Consider the following 15,937-nt stretch of genomic DNA (forward strand, 5'->3'; position numbering starts at 1 on the left):
TGTTGGACAGAAGCCCCATAATGTGACCTCCAACACAGCTAATGTTTGAATTGTTCTCTCTTCCATGGGGTGTCTCTTCCAGGTGTTAAACTCACTTCTTAGACCCATAACTGGTATCCTAGGCCACCTGCCAACTCACAGCATGAATTCCCTCATGCTTTCTGCATGTCAGTCTCCCTCTGCCCCAGACTGATTCTGGACTCACTGGTCAGGAAACCAGTCCACTGGGGGAGCTGGGGAATCCTGGGAGGGAGGCTCTGAGTTATCAAAGCTTCAGGGAATCCCTCTCTTCCTGTGCGGATCAGATGGTCACACACTTACCCATGCAGTTCTTCATCATCATGAATCCACTTTCATAGCCCTCGTCACACTTGCATTCAAAGTCCCCTGGGGTGTTCACACATTGGCCTCGGCCACAGAGGTCAGGGGATATTCGGCATTCGTCGATGTCTGAATGAAGGCAGTAAGTGGCAGCACATGAGTATCAGGACAGCTTTCATTCTTGTGGCAATATGTTAAAGGTGAAGAGTTCTAAAGGGTGTCCCAGGAAGGGAAGCCCGTCACTGACCTGTGCAGTTCCTTTCTTCAGAGTCAAGAGCAAAGCCACTGTCACACCTGCACTTAAAGCTGCCAATGGTGTTTCTGCACTTGCCGTGGGTGCAGAGGCTGGGAATCATCTTGCACTCGTTGATATCTTCAAGAAAAATAAAATGTGCAGAAAGTTCCTGAGCATCCTATAAGGAGTTTTCCATGCCCCTATTTTATTTTTTAATGTTTATTTATTTCTGAGAAAGAGAGAGAGACAGAGAGACAGAGAGAGACAGAGAGGGAAAGCACAAGCAGGGGAGAGGCAGAGAGAGAGGGAAACAGGATCTGAAGCAGGCTCCAGGCTCTGAGCTGTCCGCACAGAGCCCCACCTGGGGCTCAAACCCATGAACTTCAAGATGGCGACCTGAGCCAAAGTCGGATGATTAACCGACTGAGCCACCCAGGCGCCCCTCAATGCCCTTATTTAAAACCCAGGAGGGTCCTGATTTAAAGTCTTGGCAATATGCATTGTATTGTATTGTATTGTATTGTATTGTATGGTATTGTAATGTATTGTATTTTTAATGTTTATTTATTTTTGGGAGAGAGCGAGAGAGAGAGAGAGTGCCAGCGAGCACGAGCAGGGGAGGGGCAGAGAGTGGGGGGGGGGTATTGGGGGTGTGGAAGGAACAGAGGATCTAAAGCAGGCTCTGCACTGACAGCACAGAGCCCAACGTGGGGCTTGAACTCATGAACCGTGAGATCATGACCTGAGCCAAAGTCGGACGCTCAACAGGCTGAACCACACAGGTGCCCCTTGGCAATATGCAATTTAAAGAATGTGTGATGATCCATGAGAACTATGATTTTGTAAATGCTTCTAGTCTTTTAAACTTCTACATTTTAGAAAGCAATATTAGGGAAGTAGAGGGGGTGTTTATTTGGACTTTTAGAGCCCAGCACACTGCCTGATACATACCAAACACTTAAGTATTTGCTGAATGAATGACTAAATATTCTAAACCACTAGCATCCATACTTAAAAGCACATAGAAGATGACTGGCATATATTGCTTCACAGCAACCAACTGAGAGTATAGTGGAATGAGATATTCATCTATTCTTTTTGATGCTTCTTTGGATACACCTAAAATATAAGAATGGCAAAAAAGATGCCATTTATAATTTAAACTATTTGTAAATACTGTATACTATTTAAAATATTTTCTGAATTATGTATAAAATTTAAAAATTTTTCTCAATTAATATTAAGGTGTTACTAATATAATTAAAAGAGTTTCTTGTACACTAGGAGACTGCATAGGTACCCTGTGATCTTCTTTCAGTTTTTTTTTTTTTTAATGCTTATTTATTTATTTATTTATTTTTTAGCTTCTTACTTTCATTTTTTTTTTATTTTTTAATATATGAAATTTACTGTCAAATTGGTTTCCATACAACACCCAGTGCTCATCCCAAAAGGTGCCCTCCTCAATACCCATCACCCACCCTCCCCTCCCTCCCACCCCCCATCAACCCTCAGTTTGTTCTCAGTTTTTAACAGTCTCTTATGCTTTGGCTCTCTCCCACTCTAACCTCTTTTTTTTTTTTTTTCCTTCCCCTCCCCCATGGGTTTCTGTTACGTTTCTCAGGATCCACATAAGAGTGAAAACATATGGTATCTGTCTTTCCCTGTATGGCTTATTTCACTTAGTATCACACTCTCCAGTTCCATCCACGTTGCTACAAAAGGCCATATTTCATTTTTTCTCATTGCCACATAGTATTCCATTGTGTATATAAACCACAATTTCTTTATCCATTCATCAGTTGATGGACATTTAGGCTCTTTCCATAATTTGGCTATTGTTGAGAGTGCTGCTATAAACATTGGGGTACAAGTGCCCCTATAATGCTTATTTATTTTTTGAGAGAGAGACAGAGACAGAGAGAGAGAGACAGAGTGCAAGTGGGGGAGGGGCAGAGAAAGCGGGAGACGCAGAATCGGAAGCAGGCTCCAGGCTCTGAGCTGTCAGCACAGAGCCTGATGCAGGGCTCAAGCTCACAAATGGTGAGATCATAACCTGAGACGAAGTCGGATGCCTAACAAACTGAGCCACCCAGGTGCCCCTCCTTTCAGGAGTCTTTCTGAAGCAAGACCTAAAGTTCAAAGTATACAAGTTCATTTCTACAAAATGTCATGAAAGACAAATTAAATCTCCAGAATAAGTCCTTCTGTGGCAATGGATTGCCACAGTCTTTGGAAGCAAATCATTCAAATTCCTTTGAATTTACTTAGGAGACATTTAAGAGGCCATCTAGAAACTGTCTCTATAGACAGAATTTTAATCCCCATGGTTTCTTGGACTGAACACTCGGTACAAAAAAAGTTTACACTTTTTATATAAGAATAATTAAGCAATATTCATATACTCATTTCCCAGTTTTATAAGTTGATTTAGTCATGAAGTGTAATAACTAGGCCCAGACACACTGGGCAACCAAGATAAAAATCTATACCAGGAATATAAGCTGAGACTCTCTGAAAAACTGGAATTCTGAGAAACCAGTCATGATTTTTTCCGTGTGCTAAAGTAAACAAGTTATGCATCATTGTGCATAAAAAGTTAAATCAATTTCGGAATTAGATTAAATCTGTAATTTCTCATTTTTTTTACATGAATTTTAGGTTATAGTATAATAAACCGAAATAGTGTTTGAGATATCATAAGGCACTGGAATGTGTTTGGCACAGGAATGACCTTCACTGTATTTTGGACCAAGAGGACCTGCCATTGGCTTCTCATGCCACTCACCCCCAATATCTATACTCAGGTGAACTGAAGTGACCCAGATGAAATCAGGAGATAAAAGGGAAAATCATTTAGCATTAGCAGATGGAATTAAAATTCCCCAAGAAGATTGCCTTTTTGTTTCTATTTGGTTTAGGATAGTACTATAATCTATGTTAACACTTAATAAATAGCTAATGGGAGAGGCAAGTGACCTCGGGCAGTCCTGGAGGTGGGGAAGGAGAAGCCGTCGCAGAGTGAACATCTGCTGTCTGTTAACCCAGCAGGTGAACGATGTACGCTCAGATCATCGAGGGATGGCCACATGGGTGTTGTTCACTGTAGTTCTCCTGGTAGCAGAACCTCCAGTCCGTCTAAAAAGAGGAGCAATCAAGCACTGAAACCATTGTACCTTTGAAGAAAGGTTTTCCATTTGTAATTTCTTTGGTGGCGAATCCAGGCCCCCTGGGACAGAGCTCCTCGTACTCAGGCGTGTTCCTCACAGGACACTCCTCACATTCCTCGGTACCCCAGGCCGCCCCGACCGAGCAGCAGCAGGCGTCCATGCGGTGGCGTCCGGCAATGGGCAGAGTGCACTCCTCGTCCTCATACCTCAGGAAGCAGGTTTCCACGCGGATATCTGCCAGATGGAACACAGGGAGGCTGACGAGAGCTACTCTGTTTTCACTGGCCCCAGCTGCCAACCAGTTGTGTCAGGCGAAGTACAATAAACACCATAATCTGTGATGTACTTATTGGCCGGAATGATTTTTTTTTTTTTTTCCAAAAGGAGCTCAGGCTTTCTGATGGGTATTCCCACCTAATAAAGACTCCCTTTTCTTTGGTAGCTCATATTTATTTGGACCTCCTATTTCTGGAAACATTCCTTTCAAGTTTAGGCACCTTCTGATAATTCTACATGAGGAACAGTATTCTGGGAAATCCCACAATGCTCTTTTGGGAGATGTCTGCTCCCTGTACAGACATGCTTACTACCAATGCATGCGCTCCATAATGCCTTGACGTCTGCTCTCTGGCTACAAGGAAGCTGCACTCTTTATCACTGGAGAACACTTAAGCCAGCTCCAGCATACCTCATTTTTGGAGAGGTGCAATGTTAAATTCCAAAATGAAGACTGCCTTACTTGGGATTAAAGAGGAAAAATACAAAGAAAAGCCATCCATTCCTCTTCTCAAGTATTTCTTTCACCTTTACATGGTCTTATGTGTACATTCTTTGGGGCACATGTGGGCACCTCTAGCCCCAACCCCAAATTCATGGAATCGTAAGGGAGAGTAGGAGAAGTGACATGGTGGATGTCAGAAGACCCGGAGCTTAGTCTTGCAACTAAGAAGCTGCTTGTCTTAGACAAATTATGAACCCTGTCCCTGACTTTCCATATCTGTAAAATGATGTTGCACCCATCCTTGGGGGGGGCGGTACTGTGAGGCTCAGATGAGATTGTGTGTCTGGAAACTGTAAAGTGTAATTAAAACCTAAGGCATTATCTTCCCTCTCTTTCTCCTTCACAGTGTGGTCTTTAACCATTCACCTAAGTGCTTGAACTTCCTTTAATGTCAGAAAGCTTCTGAAGTCTTTGGGGCAACTCTACATTCAGGTTGCCTCTAATCAGATGGATAGCTCCTATCTTTTAAAATGATTTCTACATTAAACACTGAAGCATCTTTTGACTGAAGAACCTAGAAGAAGGTTTTCATTAAATGCTCATTCCTCCTAAACAAAAGCTGACTCCAGAGGAGAGTAATTGACATCCATGGTTGCAACAAGACTCAAGCCTTGGGATTCCATCTTTTCCCTCCCATATTGCTTATGCTATAAACCATACAGTTCTATATTTAAAGGTTAGTTAGTTCTAACTCATAAACAATCTGAATCCCTTACCCTCATATCACTCTTTTAACCACCTATAGTGGTTAAGGATGATCTCAGAGGAATATGGTTTCAGATACACAATGTATCTGAGCATCATTTTCAGAGTCATGGACTCAGAAACGAGTGACCCAAGAGACATATTCCTGGCAGTCAGAAGCCACAGAAGTAGCATCAGAATAACTCTGGCAGATGCCACACACAATTGTGGGATCTCAAACGTGCTGTCATTAAAAGTCCATAGGGCAGCTTTCTAAGAACTCAGGGTCCCATCTTCCATATCATTGCCACTTGGACTTGAGCAGTTGGCATGGAGAATCCCACCATGATTAGAAGTGACAGTACCCCTGGGCTCCTTCACTATTCAGGACTGTGGCACTCTTCACTCATACCCATAAGAGTTTCCTGCAAGGACCTGTCCATCTTGCCAATGGCAGCACATGCCTAGCGGCCATGGGCTACAGTTTTCAATCAAGCAAAAATGTTCTTGCCTCTGTTCACCTTGTATCCTATAGTCCATGGCATATGGGGGCAGATTTAAGAGCTTTGGAATGATAACCACGATGGTAATATTTAAGGAATAGTTACATCAATATAGAACTAAAGTTTCTCTTCACTAACATGTTCTCTACTCTTTGTATAAAGGATAAACAAAGAGCTTGAGTGAGGAAGCCTATTTGTCAAGGAAACCACCATAAATCCTAGTGGAAATGTTGAATTGGGCGTGTGTGTATCTGTACTTGAAACCAAATATTCAACTTTGTCTTGTTAACTGACTCTTTAATAATCTTTAGGAGATGGTCATAAGAAAAGTAATGAGCTCAGGATTTACCTAGGCAGATCCTCCCTGTGGCATCCAAAGTCATCCCACTGGGACACTGACATTTAAACGATCCCTTAGAGTTAACACATAAGCCATTTTTGCATACTCCTGGGAATACTTCACATTCATTTATATCTATGAAGAAAAAAAAAGCATGAAGTTAAAATATCTATACAACATCATTCTGTTTTATTTCATACAAGGGGTCATAATTATTCTCACAACAGAAAAGGCCATTTTGAACCAAACAAATTCACAAAATTAGTTTGCCTCCAAATAGTTGATGTAGAATTTCTGGGATCTTTGAATAGCAACCATGCTGAGTCCACCTATTACCAAAGTTATAAGAGTTTCTCCATTGGTCCTAGCGAGTAATTTTTTTTAAGTTTTATTTATTTATTTTGAGAGAGACAGAGACAGTGTGAATAGAGGAGGGTCAGAGAGAGGGAGGGAGAGAGAATCCCAAGCAGGCTCCACACTGTCAGCGCAGAGCCTGATGTGGGGCTCGAACTCAGGAACTCACGAACTGTGAGATCATGGCCTGAGTCAAAACCAAGAGTCGGATGCTCAACCAACTGAGCCACTGGGCAACCCAGTAATTTTTGAGTTACAGAGGCTGGGAGTTGGTGTGAGTTCTTGGTGACAGCTCTGGGTACTATAGACATCTCAGGTAAGACTCCCAGGAGTCACATAATTAGCTTTATGAGATCAGATGTCTGGAAATAAGTAGAGACAGAAACCTGGTCTTTCAAATGAACAAAGAAGAGATTGCGTGAAGGTGAGCATTGAGAAAAATCCCACTGGGAAATATGTGGGGTCAGTCAAAAGTGTCTTTTTTAAGTGTCATCTGTTGAGATGTCCCCAGAAGGCATATAGTTCTAACTCAGCAATGGTCTCAGACTGTTCTGTCCCAGCTTGAGTTAGGGAGAGTCAAAAGATGCTCATGTTCATTCATTCATCATTCACCCAGTCTCTCTCAAATGTACCAGTCCCTCCCAGTGCTTAATGGAACTCAGTATGTTCTCTGCACTTAACTTGGAAAAATATTCACCATCAAGTTAATTCAAAGAAATATACTTGCCAATGCCAAAAAAGGGGAACATTAGTTAACACACACACACACACACACACACACACACACACACACTGTGTCTATTTAGAAGAATTAACTTTCCAAGTGAGTGATGGTAAAAAATCTATTTGAAATCTTTCCTTGTGAGACATGTAAGTGGGGAGGGGAAATTTACCTTTTTGGGTTTTTTGTTCTGGCCACTTGTACATCAAAATGTGCTGCTGAGGTCAGATAAGTTATTAACCGTGAGTCTGGACCAGAGAAAGGCCAAAGGATTCAGTCATCATTTGGAAAGCAAGACCTTGGGTGGGGGTTGTAGTGTTCCTCTTTATGTGAGCAAGGAAAAAACTTCATTTCATTCCACATATGGGACTAATTGCTGTTTTTAAAATTTTTCAGCTGCTGTGTCATGTCAGGTTGTGTTAGTCACCCTGACCTGCATCTATCTGGGACTCCGTGAGAAAGAATCACAGCAGACTGGAGAGGATCCACATAAACTTTCAAAAACGAGGCAACAGAGTATGTCCTTCTATATCATTCATGACCATTAAACAAACAAACAAACAAACAAACAAACAAAACCCAGGACAAACCAAGAAAAAATGCAAATTTTATAGTCTCATTGAAAACTTCCACTTTTGTCTTCCTGATAGTGTTTTGAAAGTGCAGTCACTCTAAAAGTCACTCTTTTAGGTCAGCCTAAAACATTTTCAGTCACCCTGCCCTGTGGCCATAGTGATCCAACACTGGCGACAGCATATATATGCTTGTGAAATTAACATGTGTTATGTTCTGCAATTCTCATTAATTTTTCTCTCTGCTGCATATTTCTTACTGTAAAGTTTCATGACAACTTTATCCAGTCCAAGTTAACATAAGCATTCTTCTTGCACACAGAAATTTATGGTTTATAAATAATCATAAATACCTTCACACTGTGTTCCTTTAATTCTTGAATAGCCTTTACCACATATAGGATCTGTAAAAAACAAACAAATAAATAAAAACCAAAAAACAAATTTGAGATAACAATATCCAGACTTTGTATGACATAGCGTAAGAAACATGAAGGAGTACCTGGACGTGAATTAGATTTCGTTGCTATGAATAAGTCTAAGATAACAAGGTGTTTCTGAGACTGTATAGATGAAGAAGGAGAATGAGATGTCTCTTTGAATTAAGCTCAGTTCCTCTGATTCTGAAGACCCAAAGTTCCCCTAAAGATCATGCTAAGGTGATCACTAAGAAGGAAATTGGCTAGATTTCTCTCTTGCTAACAACTCTAAAATAGGAGTCACAGTATATGATTATTGTAACATGAATATGGAAGACCAAGTCTAAAATTTGAAGATCTCCTAGCCTGCAGCATTCACACATATAAATTCACACATTTATATACCCAGACACCAAATCAATAAAATCATCAGCAAGGCTCTCAAACCTCAGCTTTGCAACAGATTTAGAAGTTAGGTCATGAATAGTGGTTCCTTTATGTCGGTCTATTTTTGGAAAATAATCTATGCCTGCAAAAAGCCCTAAGTATGAGGTTCTAAGAGAGCCCATGGAAACTGCTGATCTAGGAAGGCAACATCAGGAAACCACATTACAGTGTGTGATAGACAATAATAACCAAATCACATGAAATTACTGTCCTTGACACTTCTCTTAGTTTCCTATTCAGCACTATGTTTCATTGAGGTCAGTGGAATTAAATCTAAAATTCCCAGGTGAACCTAAATGAAAAAAGTACTGGGTTTCCTCTTTCTAAGCGAAGAGACCAGTGGGATGGGCCCCATAGCCACAGTGCCTGTCTCTCTCTTACCGAGTTGGCAAAGGGTACACGGGCTCCCCCAGGCAGCACCGAGGGAAGAACAGCACTGGGACTTTAAAGTGGCTCCATTGATGTTGATCTCACACCGCCCATCAATGACAGTCTGCCAGCAAGTGCCCTTGATAGTTTCTGTAAGGAGGTTGGAGAAGATTTTATTAGATACTTAATAAAATCTTTATCAAACATTCAAATATGTGCATTGGAATTACAGCAAGAAGGGCATCATGAAACAAGGGATAATGATAATCTAAACTTTGTTTATCCGTACTTAAACTCTTATGCAATAAGGTCTTTTGCATCAAAAGTAGACACTAAATACAGTACTGATACAGCAGAATAAATACCTATGCAGATGGTTTTTGTTGGATCCAAAGTACTTTCAGAAGAACATTCACAAATAAAAGAGCCCGGGCTGTTCTTGCAGACGCCATTAATGCAAGGACTTGATTCACATTCATCAATGTCTAAAACAAAAAGAGGTCTACATTACTGCTAAAAACTAGTCTTGGGCATGAAGGAATATTTAAACTGTGTCCTCAATTGCTACTACATATTCTTTATTAGATAGTAAAGCTGGCCTAGATAGATTTTTTTTCTAGACTAGATGGAAAATCAAGAATAATAATTGAGGGGCGCCTGGGTGGCTCAGTTGGTTAGGCAACCGACTTCGGCTCAGGTCATGATCTCATAGTTTGTGCATCAGGCTCTGTGCTGACAGCTCAGAGCCTGGAGACTGCTTTGGATTCTGTGTCTGCCCCTCTCTCTACCCCTCCCCTGCTCACGCTCTGTGTCTCTCTGTCTCTCAATAATAAATAAACATTAAAGAAATTTAAAAAAAAGAATAGTAATTGAGCATATCTCTATAGCACAGAATCTGGCACATGGCTGAATGTTTTTATTCAGGAAATCTGGAGCAAATTTTAAGTGTGATCTCTGAATTACTAGCTATGTAATATTTTCTTCATGTCTTAAATGATGGCAAATAAAATGCCAAATGCAGGTAAGTACCATAGTAGCTTACAAAGTATATGCAACTGTCATTTGGGACCAAAGAATCTCAATTACAATGATATAATTGTCTAAAATAAAGGTGACTCTGGGACACCTGGGTGGCTTAGTTGGTTGAGCATCCAACTCTTGATTTTACCTCAGGTCATAATCCCAGGATTGTGGGATTGAGCCCCATGTTGGGCTCAGCATGGAACCTGCTTGGGATTCTCTCTCTCCTTCTGCCCCTCTACCCTTCTTGCTTGCTTGAATGAATGAATGAATGAATAAATAAATAAATAAACAAATAAATAAATAAATATGACTCTAACTGATTTTCATGGTTTTCCAGTGGCATATCAAAAGACAATAAAGTACCTAATATAAGAATAAAAACATAGTTTACCTTCACAGGTTTTTAGGTCAGGTTTGTAGATAAATCCCTTGGGGCAGGTACAGACAAAACTTCCAGGAGTGTTTCTACACTGTCCATTGTCACAAAGCAGACTGTTCAACACACATTCATTAATATCTGCAAAACCAATGAACATGAACTTTTAGAGGGAGCTCATTCTTTGCATGCAATTTCTCTGCTTTTTATAGGTTAAATTTTTAAGGTCATATGAAATGATTAATTTAAGCAAGGAGGGAAAACTCCTCTACCACAGGTTTTTGCCTAACTTACCTAATTTGAGGAAAATAGGGGTTTCATCTGATTACTTATAGTAGGGATCTACAAAGTCTAAAGTCACCAGATACTGTTCAATTTACTTTCTTTAACAGGAAGAAACTTGGATTTTCTGGAAATCATTAATCTTTATACAACTGTTTCATTGTGCCAGAATTAAAAGGACTAATCCTATTGATTTAAGGGACTAAATAAACATTTAGAAAGTATGGTCCAACTTTGATATGTGTTAGTTCTAGGATGGTTGTTTCTTCTTTAGAACAACTGAAATGGTCTCCGATTGTGTTTATAGAGTGTGAAGCAATCTATAGAGTTTATAATTCTCATGAGGAGTTTAGACTTGAGATTCAGAGAGCTCAGAAAAATTCCTTACTTTCGGGTGAATAATAGGTCTGTCTCATGTAAAATCTAACTTTTGATATGTGTTACTCAGGTAATTTAGGAAGTGTGGAACTTCAACAGTTTGTTATATATAGTTTATAGTTATATATAGTTTAGTTGGCCTAAACTACATCACACAGACATAGAATAGGCTATATGTTCACAAGGAATTTTTTTTTTTTTACACATCAACAAATTCTGCTTATATAATCATTTGACAATCTAGTAGCCCTAACATAAAGGATACACCAATTCAGTACTAGAAATCATCATAGGTTCACAGTGGTAAATACAAGTAAATTAGCAATATATTTATAAAGTACTTAAATTATAGAAAAATTAAGTATAAAGTTATATTATTGTATGAGCAAACAACATGGTGAGAAGTCTATCAAAATGATATAGGGAATGCTAACACTTCCCCAAAGAGTTAGTATTGCAATTCTTAAACTTTGATGATGCCAGAAGAATCTGGAACCTTATATCGAGGATTTTATGATTAAGATAAAAACCAGCCAGTCCCTGGAGGGGACGGCTGTGGTGGGTTTTTGATTCTTAACTTTATATCTCTAAACATAATCTGAAATATGATCATACTTCTGACCTGATGATAATCAGTTCAACTTTGGAGTATATATTTAACTTGTTGACGAAGAATCCCTACGGCCTCCCAAACTCTCCCTTTTGCTTCCAATGGGGTGATTTTTTGGATGAAGCTAAAACATCTCTGTGTCTTTCTGGGCCTGCTCAAATAAATAATGATTTCTGTCTTCTGATGAAGAGAGGCTTTTACAGAAAAATTAAATTGTAAATCTAGTTTGAAAACACCATGTGTACTCAAATGACAACTGTACCCCAGAAAATAAGCCCTAAAATTAAGGGTGTGAGAGAGGAAGAATTCACTTCTCAAAAGTCATTGTAGACCACAAAGAGGGAAGGGCTAATTTGGGGACAGCAATAAAAGTTAGGGAAAGAAAAAGAAATCCGTAGTTGAAAGAAGAGGGTTTTGTGATAACTATACAGCTCCCCTGAAGACCTCCTATCCTCATTTTTTTATGTACTAGTTTAGCCTGAAACTAAGATGAAAGGTGATTTAAAGGGGGGCAGAGAAGAAGCTTTTATTTACTGTTACTTCTTTTTATGAGTGTGCAAGCCATGAGTGAAGAAGGACAGCAAGTGAAAAATACTCAAGTAAGATTTCTGCTTCTTCGAAAATAATTGCTACCTCCACTTTGCCCATTATGACATTACAGGCAGGCCTAACAACAAAGACTTCTATTAGATGCGATATTCTGCTTCAACCTGCACACTGTACATTGCATGACAGAAACTACTCTTGCCATGTTGCATCCTTTAAGAAGTTAGAAAACAAAAGTAAACATTATTTATGCTGAATAGAAGTACAGGGAAGAAGAAGAGAAGGCTAGAGTGTGTGGGGAATAGGTGACCTGCAGAGAGCCAGAGGGGGCAAAATGGTTGAGGGCTTGTTTTGGGACATTTAGAGTTAGCCTTCCTCTCTGTTCTATCTCTAGAGTCCCTCTCTTTTCTTTGTACACAGAGCCCTAGTCTCACAGATAGAGCCATGATCTCACAGTATCAAAACAAACTGGGGTAAAGAAATTCCTGAAAGGAGACAGAAATACACAGTTAGGTTGGAGGAGCTTTGAAAAGAATGTGTACAATGGCAAGAGGTCAGGGGACAACTTACGGATATTTCAGAGGTGGTCATTTTTAATAGTTCAACATAGCATAGTAAGCTGTTAAAAAACTACTTAATTGACATGGCCATTTTTCTCAGCCCAGGGGAATACAGTTCTATATAATGTAATTTATTCCTCTTAAAGTTCAGGCACTGTTTGTCTAATCAAAGGCAACAAGTTTCTTGGTAGGGGTCCAAGCATTTCAGCAAGCTCCTCAACACCAAGAGGATGTGCAGTGGTAAAGTAAGGAACCATGGCAAGTAAAATTGCTTGTTACCCAGGGACAAATAGGAGGAAGAACTTTCTTTTCTTGGGTCAACTAATGGCTGTCTGGGAGATAGCTGAGTTCAGTACCTGGCAAGTAGTTAATACTTGATTGATCATGTGTTGAAAGAATGAAAAGAAAGTCATTTTTGTTTATTTCAATCTGCAGCATCTCGAAATTATTGCATGTTCCATTAACTGACCACCTTAGAGCAGTACTTTTCAAACTCTACCACTAAAATACCACCAGGGCAGAAGACAGTAAGTTCTAACACTGAAGACCCAAATGGCTTTTAGAGAGTAAAAATATAATTGAGGCCTCCCTTTTATCCTTATTAAAGCCTATTACTTTTCATCCTACTCCACGGAAGTATTTTTTTTTTATGTAAAATGTGTTTTGCTTTCAGATAAAAAGGATGCACCATCTTACATTTTGGTTTCAGTACACTCTGGCATATTCCCATGAGAAAAAATACTCCGGTGTTAGAAGCTCAACTTCAGGAAACCTGCAGTATTATGTCACTACACTACAGAATGGACAGTACATTTCAGAAAATACTAGTCTAGGCAACTGAAGAAAGTTGAAAAAATAATGGTGCCCATGTTGACCATTTTCTTCCCAACCAAAGGTGTTCTTTTTGTTTCTTTGTTTTGTTTTGTTTTCTTAGTTACTGGCTGGTACCTTCATTAAAATTTGTTAAAGCATCTGGGGCGCCTGGGTGGCGCAGTCGGTTAAGCGTCCGACTTCAGCCAGGTCACGATCTCACGGTCCGTGAGTTCGAGCCCCGCGTCGGGCTCTGGGCTGATGGCTCGGAGCCTGGAGCCTGTTTCCGATTCTGTGTCTCTCTCTCTCTCTGCCCCTCCCCCGTTCATGCTCTGTCTCTCTCTATCCCAAAAAAAAAAATAAATAAAAACGTTGAAAAAAAAAATTAAAAAAAAAAATTTGTTAAAGCATCAAAAGTGGTGTTTGCTAAACATAACAGAGAACAGTTATTACTGAAAATAAGCTGGATTTTCTTTGATTGAATCTAATAAGTGGTTGGGAGAAGAGTTGTTTCTCTTGGTAAAAATAGGGATGCCTTTGTAGACACAAGAGAACGGCTCACAATCTGTATTTTCTACATCTAAGGAGCTTCTCTTTTTTGGAGTGAACATGACACATTACTACTTATAAATTATCAGGATTCAGCTATGTAAATTTCAGTTAATCGAGACATGTATGTCATGCTGACACCCAAAGTGAAGATCACCCATTTGCTCAGTCCTAAAGCTACTCAAAAGCAGTTCCCTGCAAGCAACAAAAAAAGGAATGCATGATGCATGAAATGTCTTAGAAAACAGGTGAATCTTCTTACCAACACAGTTTTTCCCAGTTGAATCCACTTCATATCCTGAATTGCATATGCATTTGTAGGTCCCACGGAGATTTTCACAAATTCCATTTGGGCAGATATCTGGATCTAATGCACATTCATTTATATCTGCACCACCAAAAAGAGTTCAATATCAATAACATTCTAAAGCAAAGGTCAAAGAACTGTCAAAAAAATAACATTACAATAAATGTAAAAACCTTAGGACCTGGTGAAAATCAAGTTTCACTTTGATGAGAAAGCTTGATCACTTCTTGCCACTACAAGATATTCTGAATCAAATCTTCCTTCCACCAGTCCTTGTGAGGAACTTGGCATTTGAGCTGGAACTACAAGATTACCAATCCTTAATCAGGCTAAGGGAGAGCCCCTGGACTTCTGCTGGTTCAAACATCAAGATGGAAAAGTGGATCCGCCACACAGCCCAAGTCCCTACAATTGGTCTCCCTGCTGCCAGCCCATCCCTCTTCAATGTACCTTCTACGATGCCACCAGACTTAGCTTAAAAATGAGATGACTGTGTCATTCTCATGGTTCAAGCTTTTGTAGGTTCAAAAATACCTTCAAGATTAAATTAAAATATGAGCTCTGTTTATTTACTTCTTCCATGAACATACAATGCCCTTTTGCTCTGTGTCAGGAATGTCTGGAGCCAGGACTATTCATTGGTGCAAAGCCCATTCAAATGCCACCTGTTCTGGAAAAGCCTCTGCTGCCCTGTTCAGATAAGGCTGGGTCCTCCGTCTTCTGTGTGCTCACAGACTAAGAAGAGCTCTATAATCAAGGGTGATGCACAATGACAGTGAATATCTAGTTTCAAATCTTGGTCCTAACTCTTCTATAAGCTAGGGTTGACATTTTTTCTTTCTCCAGGTTTCTATCACAACTTTTTTATTCCCAACTATTTATTATAAATTTCTTTACTACTCTCTTTCCCCCAAACATCTCCTCCCCACCTTCATCCACACATAATGATGAAATTAACCAAGAGGATAAACTGACAATCAATTCGGTCTACTTTTTTTCAGAACTTTCCTGAATCAAATCATTTAGTTTTATATCAATAAAATAATCCCTTCATCTTTCTTGTCACCTGTTTTTGCGCTTTGTGCCAACTCTCCCTTTTAACTTCAATTCTTTTACGGTATCTATATTTTTCTGGTTCTATCTCCCACACTTAAATGAAATATTTCATACTCTTCCAACTTAGTTAATTGCTATCGCTGCTTGCTACAAAATGTAAGACGGCTCCCTACTGACATCTTATAATGACTGAACACTTGACAGTTCAAAATGTGAATGGCCAACGATTAAATTGAGCCCATAACCCTGAACTGTACTTGATAATGCAAGAGTCAGAGGAGGACCAGACTGCCTCTTCTCATGCATGAGCGACCACAGTCATTGTATCTCAACTGCAGTCCTCATCAACCACCCTAAGAGAGCACCCAGTCTTCAGTACTGAGCCCAACACCCAAACCCAACAATCCCAGGACCCACTGTGCCATAATTACTCTACCACTGGGGGCTTCCAGGAGTCCCAGGTACAGTGATGGCCAGAGAGGGGGCCAGACCTCCCCAGTCTGGTGTAAAGGGACCAACTGGAA

General features: G+C 39.8%; 1 protein-coding gene across 2 annotated transcripts in view; it reads right to left on the reverse strand.

The window, feature by feature from the left end:
* The window catches only part of FBN1 (fibrillin 1), a 711,751-nt gene that overhangs the window by 552,842 nt on the left and 142,972 nt on the right, over positions 1-15,937 (reverse strand). For both annotated transcript variants that reach the window (XR_007453814.1, XM_049613586.1), the window contains exons 19-27: positions 14,313-14,438; positions 10,331-10,456; positions 9,282-9,401; positions 8,929-9,066; positions 8,035-8,085; positions 6,044-6,169; positions 3,733-3,960; positions 569-694; positions 322-450 (exon numbers count right to left, since the gene is read on the reverse strand). Coding sequence is in view for 1 of the 2 variants with exons in the window: in XM_049613586.1 (XP_049469543.1) it covers positions 322-450; positions 569-694; positions 3,733-3,960; positions 6,044-6,169; positions 8,035-8,085; positions 8,929-9,066; positions 9,282-9,401; positions 10,331-10,456; positions 14,313-14,438 (1,170 nt within the window). In the remaining variant the exon portion in view is untranslated. The remainder of the gene's footprint in view (positions 1-321; positions 451-568; positions 695-3,732; positions 3,961-6,043; positions 6,170-8,034; positions 8,086-8,928; positions 9,067-9,281; positions 9,402-10,330; positions 10,457-14,312; positions 14,439-15,937) is intronic.

The sequence above is a fragment of the Panthera uncia genome, assembly GCF_023721935.1.
Source record: "Panthera uncia isolate 11264 chromosome B3 unlocalized genomic scaffold, Puncia_PCG_1.0 HiC_scaffold_1, whole genome shotgun sequence".
NCBI classification, from domain to species: Eukaryota; Metazoa; Chordata; class Mammalia; order Carnivora; family Felidae; genus Panthera; species Panthera uncia.